Genomic DNA, 12484 nt, shown 5'->3' with positions numbered 1-12484 from the left:
TGATAATCTCCAGTTGATAATACAGTGATTTTGTTAAAACTACAGCAAGTAGCCCAGTAAGTGACGTATTTCCAGACTCAGATTAGGTGGAAAAAACCTGATGATAGATTTAAGGGGATCTCTTTAACATGATGAGGCTGATGAACTTTGAAAATTCATGTCAGAATGGCTATAGAGTCCTGATAATAATATAAGAGCTTATTAGCTTTGCTAAATGAGTCAAGGTATATACAGTCTTTATCCACTCAGCCTGACTGATAGCTGTGGCTTGTGCAAAGCAGTGTGAAATCTCAGCAACAACAAGAAGGAGGATCATTGAGGAGCTGTTAATCAGTGGATGCATAGGATAGTGAATTTTAACTATCTAATATTTTAATTATCTTAAATAGAATTTTAACTCTCTAACAGATATTCAGACATTGGAATTGTAATGTAAGAACATCTGGTCAAAGAGTTATTTTCAATAAAGTTTGCATTGTGAAATCTGGTTAAAGATCAGCTTTAAGCATTTTTTTACTTTCTTTTCATTTGTAGCCAAAATTATTTTTACGAACAGGTGGGAAAATATGTAAATTTGTTTTAGTATACACTGTGTTCCAAATTATTATGCAAATAATATTTTCTCAGATTTTCCCAAATTACCTATATGAATTGCAGTCATTGTAATTTTCCAGTCAAATAACTATTAGAGTACAATTGAAAGGTTTTTGTACAAACTGCCTATGATAACAGTATATTTTTAAAAAAATAAAAAACTCAAACTGCACTCAAAATGCATGTTCCAAATTATTATGCACAGCAGAGTTTTCAACCTTTTCATTTTAATAAAGAACTAAAAAATGGTCATTTTTGAAATTATAAGCATTAGCAGGTTATTACAAACTGAAATCAAACAGTTTTCAACTCAAAACTTTATTCTAGGTGATGGTACATTTGCACATAGAACCCCTTGTTCGAAAGGAGCTTCTGAACTCTCTCGTCCATTGAATTTGTCAGTTTTTGGATGGTTTCTGCTTTAATTGTTTTGCATGAGGACAGAATACCCTCCCAGAGCTGTTGCTTAGATGTTAACTGCCTCCCGTCATCATAGACACTCCTTTTGATGATGCTCCAGAGGTTCTCAATGGGGTTGAGGTCAGGGGAGCATGGGTGCCACACCATAAGTTTGTCCCCTTTTATGCCCATAGCAGCCAGAGATGCAGATGTGTTATGTGCAGCATGAGACGGGCATTATCATGCATGAAATGATCTCGATGGTTCACATGGATTGAGTGGAAGATGGCTGGTTGATGAACACCCCATGCAAACACGGCTACGGCGCTAACAAGGAGGAGGTGGAGTAATGTTTTGGGCTGGAATCATGGGGAGAGAGATTGTCAGCCCTTTTAGGATCCCTGAAGGGGTAAAGTTGAACTCCATAATGTATGTTGAGTTTCTCAAACAGCACTTCCTTCCATGGTTCAAGAAGAAGAACCGTGCATTCCGCAGCAAGATCATTTTCATGCATGATAATGCCCCGTCTCATGCTGCACATAACACATCTGCATCTCTGGCTGCTATGGGCATAAAAGGGGACAAACTTATGGTGTGGCACCCATGCTCTCCTGACCACAAACCCCATTGAGAACCTCTGGAGCATCATCAAAAGGAGTGTCTATGATGGCGGGAGGCAGTTCACATCTACGCAACAGCTCTGGGAGGGTATTCTGTCCTCATGCAAAACAATTAAAGCAGAAACCATCCAAAACCTGACAAATTCAATGGACGAGAGAGTTCAGAAGTTCCTTTCGAACAAGGGGTCCTATGTGCAAATGTAACATCACCTAGAATAAAGTTTTGAGTTGAAAACTGTTTGATTTCAGTTTGTAACAACCTGCTAATGCTTATAATTTCAAAAATGACCATTTTTTGTTCTTTATTAAAATGAAAAGGTTGAAAACTCTGCTGTGCATAATAATTTGGAACATGCATTTTGAGTGCAGTTTGAGTTTTTTATTTTTTTAAAAATATACTGTTATCATAGGCAGTTTGTACAAAAACCTTTCAATTGTACTCTAATAGTTATTTGACTGGAAAATTACAATGACTGCAATTCATATAGGTAATTTGGGAAAATCTGAGAAAATATTATTTGCATAATAATTTGGAACACAGTGTAGATGTACTTTATAACGTATTGTAAAATTATGTTCAGAAATGTTGAAGAAGGCTTTTGATATCTTTGCCCTTCAAGTTCACGACACTTCGGTCATAGAAAGACAATCTTTTATGTGTTCCTTTATAATAGTACCATCACAGATTTATAACCCCTATTATTGGCTTGACCAGTCACCTTTCAAGACAATTTTATGAAGGACAGAAGTTTTGATAAATTCTACTAAAACCAAAAATACCCACATAACTTATCTTTACTAGCTAATGATATTGCACTTTTGTGAAAAAATAAGTAACAAAGAATTAGAAGAGGTGAGCGAATCTCCTGTAAGTTGATTTAGGCAGATTTGCTCAGAGAGGAATAGAGATGAGTGAATATAATCACAAGACCCTGATCCTTAGGCCGCATTAGCATTTTATGCCCACTGGATGGAAGCTCTGTGAATCATATCCTACCTCTATCCCAGGCTCCTCCTATCATTAGCCGGCTTAGCATGACGCCATGTGTACATCACATGAAATTGGCTAATCAAAAGAGGAGCTGTGGATGCCAGCAGGTAAGAGTTGGTTCACAGGTCTACCATCTGTTGGTCATAGACTACTAATGCGGCTTCTGGACCAGGATCCTGCACATTGATTAGTTTATCTCTAGGGGGGTATATTTGATTTGCATAAAAAATGAGTATTAACTGAATCTGCCATGTAGGAGTACAAAAATTAACAGATTCTTAAACCTTTTCCTGCCCCACTCCCTACTTGTCCCACAATTACTATCCTCCCAGTCCTAATTGGCTACTTTTTCTCTTCATTTTTTTCTCTTTCTATTTTCTCTCCAGCATTATGGCTCCTGGTTGGCTACATGCTGTTACGTGGGGCGTGACACATGTTAATGATGCTCACTACACCTCATATAGTCATGTGGGATGTGATGTATGTAGTTAAAGTGTGTTCTGCACCACATGACTGCATGGGGCCTATTCATTGGGGGCAGCGCATGATGTAAGACTTGGAGGTAGAAGTAGAATGAAGAGGACAAATCACAGATTTACACAGTAGATGTATATAGTAATAAAGCAATTTCACAGACAAACTACACAGCGTTCAAGAGGGTGCCAACCTCCGCTATCAGGCAGGGACTGATCAGGGGCCAGCACTGCCCCTTCCCCATGTGATTGTAATTTGCTACAGTCGGGATTATTTCTGGCTTCTTTTGTTGGTTTTCATTTTTAGGTTTTTTGAGGGTCAATATTTTTAATGGTATTAATAAACAGAAATTTTATGTGTAATTTATGAAATTAGAATGAAGAGGATTTTGAATATTGTAGATAAATTCAATTTCTTTAAAATTTCTCTATAAATTAGGTTACTTCATCATGTCAATTCTATCTAAACAGGGGCTCAGACCTATAATGGGTTGTCCGGTCTAAAGCTAGAAGGCTGCAGTCGCTCTTTGTGACTGCATACTTACAAATCTTCACATCACATGCACTGTAAGCATTCTCTGGTGCCGACACCAAAAGAGGGCGGTCATGTGACAGCAAGTATGCCAAAGGCATACTTCGAGCCACATTCCAACTAGACTGTTTATAGCATACACTTGCATTGAGTGAGGCCACGCCCATCTAGTCGGAATGTGGCTGAGAATATGCATATCATATACTTGCGGTCACATGACCGCCCTCTTTTGGTGTCGGCACCAGAGAATGCCTACAGTGCATGTGATGTGAATATACATATCACATACTTGCGGTCATAGGACTGCCCACTTCCGGCGCTGGCAACAGAGAATTCTAGTGCACGCAATATGAGGATTTACAACTCTACATTTACAGAGTGTTTGTAGACTTGTAGCTTTAGACTGGACAACCCCTTTCATTTTATTTTATTTGACATGTTTTATTCAAATTCTCAACTTCTTTAAATTGTCTAACGCTTATAAATATGAGCCCAGCACTAATGATGATAAAATGAAGATAATCTTGTACTTGTTCAACAAACTTAAAGAATATATCCCTTCTTACCTTTTCTCTTGACTCGACATACCCAAATATAAGTAGCACAAGATGACCCTGGTGAGGGTTTTGCTAGCATGTTGACGTAATCTTTTAAAATTATATAGTAAGAAATTGGAGTCTAACACAATTTGCATAAAGGTAAGAGTAGACACATTTCCGGAGGTCAACGAGACTTAATAAGGGACCATTGGAAATTGGCACAATTTTTTGCAATGCGTTTAAATTGTAGAGTATCATTTTTTTCTGAAAATGATATTATTTTTATTTAACCGGTAGTTTTTTTTAAATTTCTTCTCATTGCTTTCATCATCCTAATAGGTTTAATGGTGAGTCTGACATATTAGATGCAAAAGAGATAATTATCCCTTTGATATACAAATCCAATGCAAAAGAACTATTCGCTAATATATATTTCACTAATTCTATGTCAAATCAGGAAGTTAATATAATTTTTCTAATTAGGTATTATAGTTCAAAATATTATAAGATTAGTATAGTTTTTTTATTTAAAAAAAAAATAAGATCATTAACTGAGTTATGTGCTTTCATTATTAAATTTTACCCAGCACCCTCAGGGAAAGTGTAAATGTATATTACATTTTCAGAAGATTGATGATGTGTTATAGGACAGCCTGCACCAACATTAATGCATGTAAATTATCTCTATATTTATCAGTTTTTTAAAATATAATTACACCATTCTGTTGTCAATTCTAAATGTGATATCTGTAAAATATTTGAGAAATAATAAGAAATAAAATGTTTTGTTAGTGTTAGCTAAGAAGTAGGGTTAGCAACATATTTTTGTTTTTCGACAGATTATCCAAAAATCTTAGACAATCAACTTTTTTAATGATAAATTTAAAAAAAATCTAAAAATAACCCAAAAAATAGCATAAAAAAAGTGCATAAAAGAAGAGTGGAGTAGATGCCCAATGGCAACCAATCATGCTGCATATATTTTTCAGAAGGCCTATACATGGGATTGGTAAAATCTTATGGGATGCTGATTCAACTATTTGGTTTTTCATTATTTACCAGTTTTAATAATTGTCCCCATTGTTCCTTAACTCAAAACTCATGGCTATCCAAGGATGCAGACTCAATTGGTAGTGAATGCTTATAATACATAAAATGTAATAATAATAATAATAGTAATAACAATAATTTTTATTCCTATAGCATCAATATATTCCGCAACACTTAACATTTTAGACAGGATTTGTGCAGACAATAAAGACATTACAGAATAACACATAACTCAGATACCAAAAGGAGTCAGGGCCCTGCTCACAAGCTTATAATGTATGAGGAAATAGGGGAGACAAGAAAGGTAAATGGTTAAAAGTTCTTGTATTGTATGGTCCAACCATCAATATAATAAATAGTGTATTCACATAATGCTACATGAACCGGTCACCAGCCACTATCTGTACAGTACAGACACAGAGGGCTATTAAGTGCATGGGGGTGTGTGAATAGATGCTGCGAGAGTTCTGATTTTGAAGAAAATTTTGCATGGGCAAAACTGAGATAGTGAGGAGAGGTGATAGGCCAGTCTAACGAAATGTATTTTAGTCCAAACTGTGGTATTGGGAATTAATCAAATTGTTCTGGGTAGTGTATTCCAAAGAAATGGGGCATCACTAGAGAAGTCTTGAAGGAGTGGGAGGTTCGGATTATGGAGGATTTTAGTCTTAGGTCATTAGTGGAACAGAGGGCACGGGTAGGGTGGTGAATTGAGACAAGGGAGATGTAGGGTGGTGCTGAACAATGGAGCGCTTTGTGGGTGAGAGTGATAAGTTTATATCGAACTCTATAGTGGATGGGCAACCAGTGCAATGACTGGCATAGAGTGGAGGCATCGGTGTAGCGGTTGGAAAGGAATATGAATATGCTCTTTTACAAAGGTTTCATAGTATTCACAAAGTAAGGTTGAATTGTCTTTATACAGTACCAGAATCTAGTATAGTGCTGCAATTATACATTATACATAAAAAGTAACAGAAAAAATATTGTTCACCGTGTAAATGAACCTGTAAATACTGAGCAAGCAACTGGAAAGCGCATTGCAAGTGGAAATTTTCAGCCTTGTTCATAAACAAAAAATAGGGAAGAGAAGTAGACATAATAAAAAATCTTAAGTGAAAATTGACTGTAAATATTTTTTTGAAATAGTAAAACAATTTAAATGTTTCTAATGAAATTCCTGTATCCAAGAACATCCCATAGCAGTCAACTTAGACAGCATAGATGAGACACATCAATAATAACTTCACTCTTTGGCTTCATTCCTGTTTTCCATGCAGAAAATTAAGAACTGAAGGCTTGTTATGATCATGTTGTGGTTTTCCAAAAGACTGCAGGTAGTAGCATTTGATAAATAAGTTTCTTGTATAAGAATTATGGCCTGGTACATTGAGTTTTAGAATCATATTCAAAACAATGGGAAAGCTACATTAGCAGTGTGTTAAAATTAGCTTAAATCTAAACAAGGCAAGTGCCAAAATTACCATAGTGCCACATTGGCTCATGAAGGGCAATAGGATTGGAAGAATCTTGCTCAACATTTTAGTTTCTTAGTTCTTCCTTATGCCACCTCTCTTGGTCAGATTTAATCCATTTTTAAAACCAGAATGCTGGTGTAATTTTGATGAAAACTGGCACACTTTTTTAATTCATCCTTTATTGTAAAGAAGCATGAATACATCACAAATAGAGAAAAAACAAATAAATTCTAGTGCAATAGATTTTTTGTATATTTTTTTGCAACTTGTTTCTGCATGGAGTCAGCAAAATGGCTGCTGCCAGCTGTCATTTTTCTGAACCAAAAAGGGCCATAAAAAATAAAAATATTAAAACTCCTAATACTCACCCACCCCGGATCTCTTTGGCATCTCTGTTAATCACCTTGCCACAAATTTTGATCCCCTGCCTCTTGCAATGAAATCTTCAAGCTTCTCCCACTATGCAAGACTTATGGCTGTCATGGCTGCCTGGTGGGTTCTGCGCAGGTACGGAAGAGGTGATGGTACACATCGTGATGTCATGATGTCTCTGACCTCCCTTGCTCCTACACAGTAACTTTTTTGGAGCCATGACACCCAGAAGTACAGGACAGTTCGAGACGACTGAAAATTCCAACGCAAGTGTCGGGGATCAGAAGATACGACGAGGACCAGATGGGTGGTGGTGAGTAGAAGAGGGGTTGGAGAGCTGAGTGGAGGGTGATTATAACAATTTTCTTTATTTTTCAAATGTTACGTTTATTACACTCTGGGGTCTATAAAGACACTGAAGCATAATAAGAAACATTGAATTCTCCAGAAACAAAATGCGCGAACAGGCAAATTTTAATACTGACTAATCCGTTCATCTTTAATTACAATGTTCTCACAAAGGAAGAATAAAGTGTAATATAAATAACATATGAACTTTGTATATTCAAATTGTCTAATGCATATACAGTACTAATAACAATTCATGGTCAATGAGGACTAACGAGATTATATAGAGAGTTTCATGGTTTTAGCATCCTAGCTTAGTGAATAATGAAGGTATGATAGCTGAAGAACCATACCTGTCATTCCAGGTACGGACAATAACATTATTTGTCATGAAATGCTGATTAAGGTTCCAGACTCAATATTGTTGAAAAATGATGAATCACCAACTTACAGAATAGGGAGGTGAAGATGACGGAAAGGGATTGAGAGCAATTTTAGAGCAGGATTCTGTTCCATTGTTAAACTACAAGTTGATGTGGATGGTTGAATGAGAGTTTGGTCAATATAGGAGTCAAATACCTGAAGGCTAAGTGAGGGACAATTATAATTCAGCTAGATAGCATGGAAGTGGGCAAATTCATTAATTATACCCTGTTGTATGCTTGTAATTGTAGTGGGATTAGGTTAATTGACAGTATCTTCTTCAGGAACTTTATGTTTTCAAGTGAGTCATGAGTATGTTCATGCCATCTGGTTAGTTCTAATCTTTACCTTTGGTGGACCTTGTCAATCCACTGAAAAACATTCGGAAGTTTTGTTTGACACCAATGAAAAAGATCAATAGACTGCATCATTTAGATGTGTAATCAAAGATTTTTTGATGGTTAAAAAGAGGTAGTCAATCCAGACAGATCCATTAACTAGTGCCAGTTTAATTTTGTCCAAGCAAACTTTGTGTATTGTGGATTCTGCTTCTTTCCAAAATAGGCAGTTGCACCATTTGTGGGATTGAGATCCGGCTAATTCTTATACTCAATGACAACATATTTGAATTACGTAAAATTGGACAAGGTTTACCACATTTTGCGTTACTCTTATCACAGCATGATCAGAGACATTTAATGGAAATGGAAAACTGTATTAAAAGGCTTAAAGCTTGTAAAATATTTTGTACACAGAGTGGTATTCCAGTTATAGATAGGAAGGGGACATTAGGGAGCTCAAACTTACTCACTTCTCCAGTGATGGCACCCTACCCATATAGAGTAATTCTGTGACTTTATTAAAAATTTATTTTTAAAGGTGCCATTAAGAATTTTTGACCCACAAGTCTACAGATAGATACAAAAGGAGCAAAATGTCAGTTATTTTCTCTCTCTTTGATTGGTATCTTAAGTTGGTTGTTCATCGAACAATGCTTCTGCCAATCATTCAGTCGACAACCATCTCAGCTAACACTCCCATACTTCCTTGGGCAATCACTCCTGTGTTCTCTATAAGAAAGCCACCAACTAACTTGTCGGCTGGCAACTTATCTTAGGGTTTAAAATGCGATCGGCATTCCAAATTCGGACATGCATAATCGTCATCTCTCCTGACCATCAGTCTGCTGGAGACTCCATACACATCAGACTATTGGCCCAACTTGTCAATATTAGTGGGTCCAGACAACATTAGTATAATATATATGGGGGCTTTTAGTGTCTCCAAAAGCAAAAAAAAATGGAAAACTGAAATGCAAAAAATAATAAAAAGGAAATTGCTGAATGCTTTATCAGTTCACAAAATTTTCTTTTACACTTTAGGTTCAGTGGCTACTGCTTGTAGAGATCCTGGAGTTCCAATGAATGGTACTAGAAATGGTGATGGTCGAGAACCTGGTGATACTGTCATTTTTCAATGTGATCCTGGATATGAGTTACAAGGGGAAGAAAGAATTACTTGTATCCAAGTGGATAACCGATACTTTTGGCAACCTAGTCCTCCATCATGTATAGGTAACGTATTGGTGTTAGGGACTCCCTTTCCATCTACTTTTTCTGCATGAAATCCATCTAATATTTAAAAAAATGCAATAGTTATTCCTATAAAAAAGTATGGTGCTTATAGGATGGACAAAAGTTTTTGCATGGACTGCAAGCAATTTTGCAAAATTCTAAACTAAATACTTTAGGTTGAGCAGGGGTAGGAAGAGAGATAAATGAATGAGCCAGTTGCCTATAGGCAAGTAGTAATGGACACTATTTTTGGAAAAAAAATCTTTAAGATTTGTGAAGTAATGAAGTGGAGGTGCAAAGGCAGCTCACCATATGACAGATGTGAACATGAATAGATTGGGTGGAGGTAAATGCTGAGTTATTATATAACTCCAATGATTGGTTCAAAGGGGAGTATGAGAGAAATGTATTTTATTGGCCAATTACAGAACTCGTCCCATCTCTATAAGTATTCTGTCGTAACAAAATAAGCACATAACATACACTGCATTATATATTCCACTGAATATACGAGAGCAGCTGGAAACATAAGGCAAAAAGGGAGCCAAACCTTACAGCTGTCATTTCCCTGCACTCATATTGACAGAGCTTATCGATTTCTATGCAAACAACTCTATCCTGAAATATCTTAATGCTCCATACTTGATTAACAAAACTATTATTTTTTTCATTATTTTTTAGCTCCATGTGGTGGAAATCTAACTGGTTCTGCTGGTTTCATTTTATCTCCAAATTTCCCTCACCCGTATCCGCACAGCAGGGACTGTGACTGGACTATTACAGTGAATCCAGACTATGTCATTTCTTTAGCTTTCATCAGGTAAGTTGTATTTTATTTTACCTAGTTTAGAAACAGCAAATTTTCATGGTTTCGGATTTAACATAATTAAAGGTAACCTGTCATTAGGATTTAGCCCTATAAACTAACGGCACGGCTATAATGGCCAGTGATGCTAATTAATATGATACATGATGTGAAGGGATCTGCTGAGTGGTTGTTTAATACACACCTTATAAAGTTTTCAGAATATTACATCTTGTGTGCTTCAGGGCGGGATGTGGAGACAGGGTCCTCTTCTCCTTCTCTGCCCCCCCCCCACCAGTCTCTTCTGTTTCTTCTACAGGTCACTGATTATTCAGCAACCTGCCTCCTTTGGGAAATTCAACTCCACCGCCATCATTGTGTGGGCGGGACGTGCACAGTGGGAGCCGGCGTCCTGTGTGCAGGACTTCAATAAAATAGTGCAAGAGGCGGCACATGTGCAGATCAAGACTTCGGCTCTGAACTGAGCCAAGATATCGATTTGCACATGTGCCATCGCCAGCACCATTTTATTGAAGTCCTGCACACTTGACTCTGAAGAGACAATTTGCATATTTCCAGGAGTAGCATTGCGTCTTAAAAGTCTCCTCACCTTGGCATGTCACTCTCCGCAATGAGAAATGTTCCCCCTTGGATCCTTGTAAATCTCTGAAATACATGATTCAGACGGGACTCCCTGAGGAAGATTCCCTATAGTGAGGCAGAAGGAGACACTGTGGTCGCCTTCTGCCCTATGATTTGGCGGTGCCCATCTTTTAAGCATGCATAAAAGCGCGGTCTACCACAGTTTTGTGCACTTCTGAAAAGAAAGACACTGCTGAAAAGAGGCCAGGTGGAGTCCAGAGGAACTCTGTTGCCTCACTACAGTGATTAAATTCATTGGGGGTTTCATCTGAATCACGTCATTCAGATATATAGATGGAAACTCTGATGTAAGTGCTCAGCGCAGAGCACAGGATAAATGTTATCCAGAATGTTTTGTAAAATGTTCCTAACAAAAGTTTCAACTCAATCCACAAAAAAAGTAAGTCCCCACTCAGGTATGTCATCTATTAATGGAAATGTAGGGGGCTTCCACGTTACTGGTAACACAAAGGCTCTGGAAAAGTGAAATGGCTTCCCACAAAAGAAAATCTGCAAATTCTGTGAGCCTAAATCCAAATGCCCCCTTTCCTTCTGAGCCACAGTGTGCCTAAACCACATTTAGTGTTCACATGCTTGGCATTTCTGTAGTGGTAAGCGCCCACTTAATTTGCTGGTGCATGTCTCCAGAAGCACAGGCTGGGAATAATGTACTGGGCACTATGACAAACTGTGTACTACCACGCACAGGCGCTACAATAGTATATTTGCAATTTTCACTCAGCAACATCCACTGTTGCTTGTTTCTGGAAAACACTCATAAAATCAAATCATCACCATACCTGTACATAAATTCCCAAAGGGGTGTAATTTACAAAATTGTGTCACTTGAGGAGGGAATTCTGCTGTTCTGGCACTTAGGGGCTCTGCATATGGAGTCTTCAGATTATTCTAGGAAAATCTGTGCTTCAGGAGTAATACAGTGCTCCGTCCCTCTTTAGTCTCGCCGTGTGCCTAAGCAGTACTGTACAGCCACATATGGGGTATTTCTACATTCAGCAGAAATTGTGTGACAAATTTTGGTGCCATTCTTACCCATTTTGACCTGCACAATAAACTGTGAGGTCCATTTCTTCCTATTAGTCCATATAAAAATTTAAAACTTGGTACTAAAACAATATTTCAGTGGTAAAAAATTTAATTATTCTTTATCACCCAATGGTGTAAAATTCTGTCAGGCACATGTGGTGTCAAAATGCTCACTGCACCCCTAGATGAATTCATTGGGGGAGTGTAGTTTGCAAAATGGGTCACTTATGGTGGGCTCCACTGATATGGCAACTCAGGGGTCCTGCTAATGTGACATGGCACCCCCAAACCATTCCAGCAACCTCTAAACTCCAATATGGTGCTTTTTCACTTCTGCGCTTTGCACTGTGTCTCAAAAGTAGTTTGGACCCCATATGGGATATTGCCATGCTCAGGGGAAATTGCGTAGCAAACTGTACCATTCAGTTTCTTCTATTATCCCTTATGAAAATTAAAAATTTTCGGTCAAAGCATCAGTTTATACAACACTGAACCAGCATTGAACACCGCGTTCAAGCACCATGTACATCTCCTGAGGCACAGCGCCCGTTCTCTCCCTCCATACTCGAGTTTGTGCAGTGTGACTACACTGATGAA

The 12484-nt window shown here is 37.6% G+C and overlaps 1 protein-coding gene across 7 annotated transcripts in view; it reads left to right on the top strand.

The window, feature by feature from the left end:
• Nucleotides 1–12484, top strand: part of CSMD3 (CUB and Sushi multiple domains 3) — a 2085767-nt gene that overhangs the window by 1321804 nt on the left and 751479 nt on the right. For all 7 annotated transcript variants that reach the window (XM_073679791.1, XM_073679790.1, XM_073679789.1 and 4 more), the window contains 2 exons: nt 9202–9393; nt 10075–10213. In XM_073679791.1, coding sequence (XP_073535892.1) covers nt 9202–9393; nt 10075–10213 — 331 coding nt within the window. The remainder of the gene's footprint in view (nt 1–9201; nt 9394–10074; nt 10214–12484) is intronic.

This window comes from Phyllobates terribilis, unplaced genomic scaffold, assembly GCF_046119375.1.
Source record: "Phyllobates terribilis strain yellow unplaced genomic scaffold, ASM4611937v1 Scaffold_4__5_contigs__length_816908805, whole genome shotgun sequence".
Lineage (NCBI taxonomy): Eukaryota > Metazoa > Chordata > Amphibia > Anura > Dendrobatidae > Phyllobates > Phyllobates terribilis.
The sequence above is the reverse complement of the archived record's forward strand: the minus strand, read 5'-3'. Positions and strand labels throughout refer to the sequence as shown.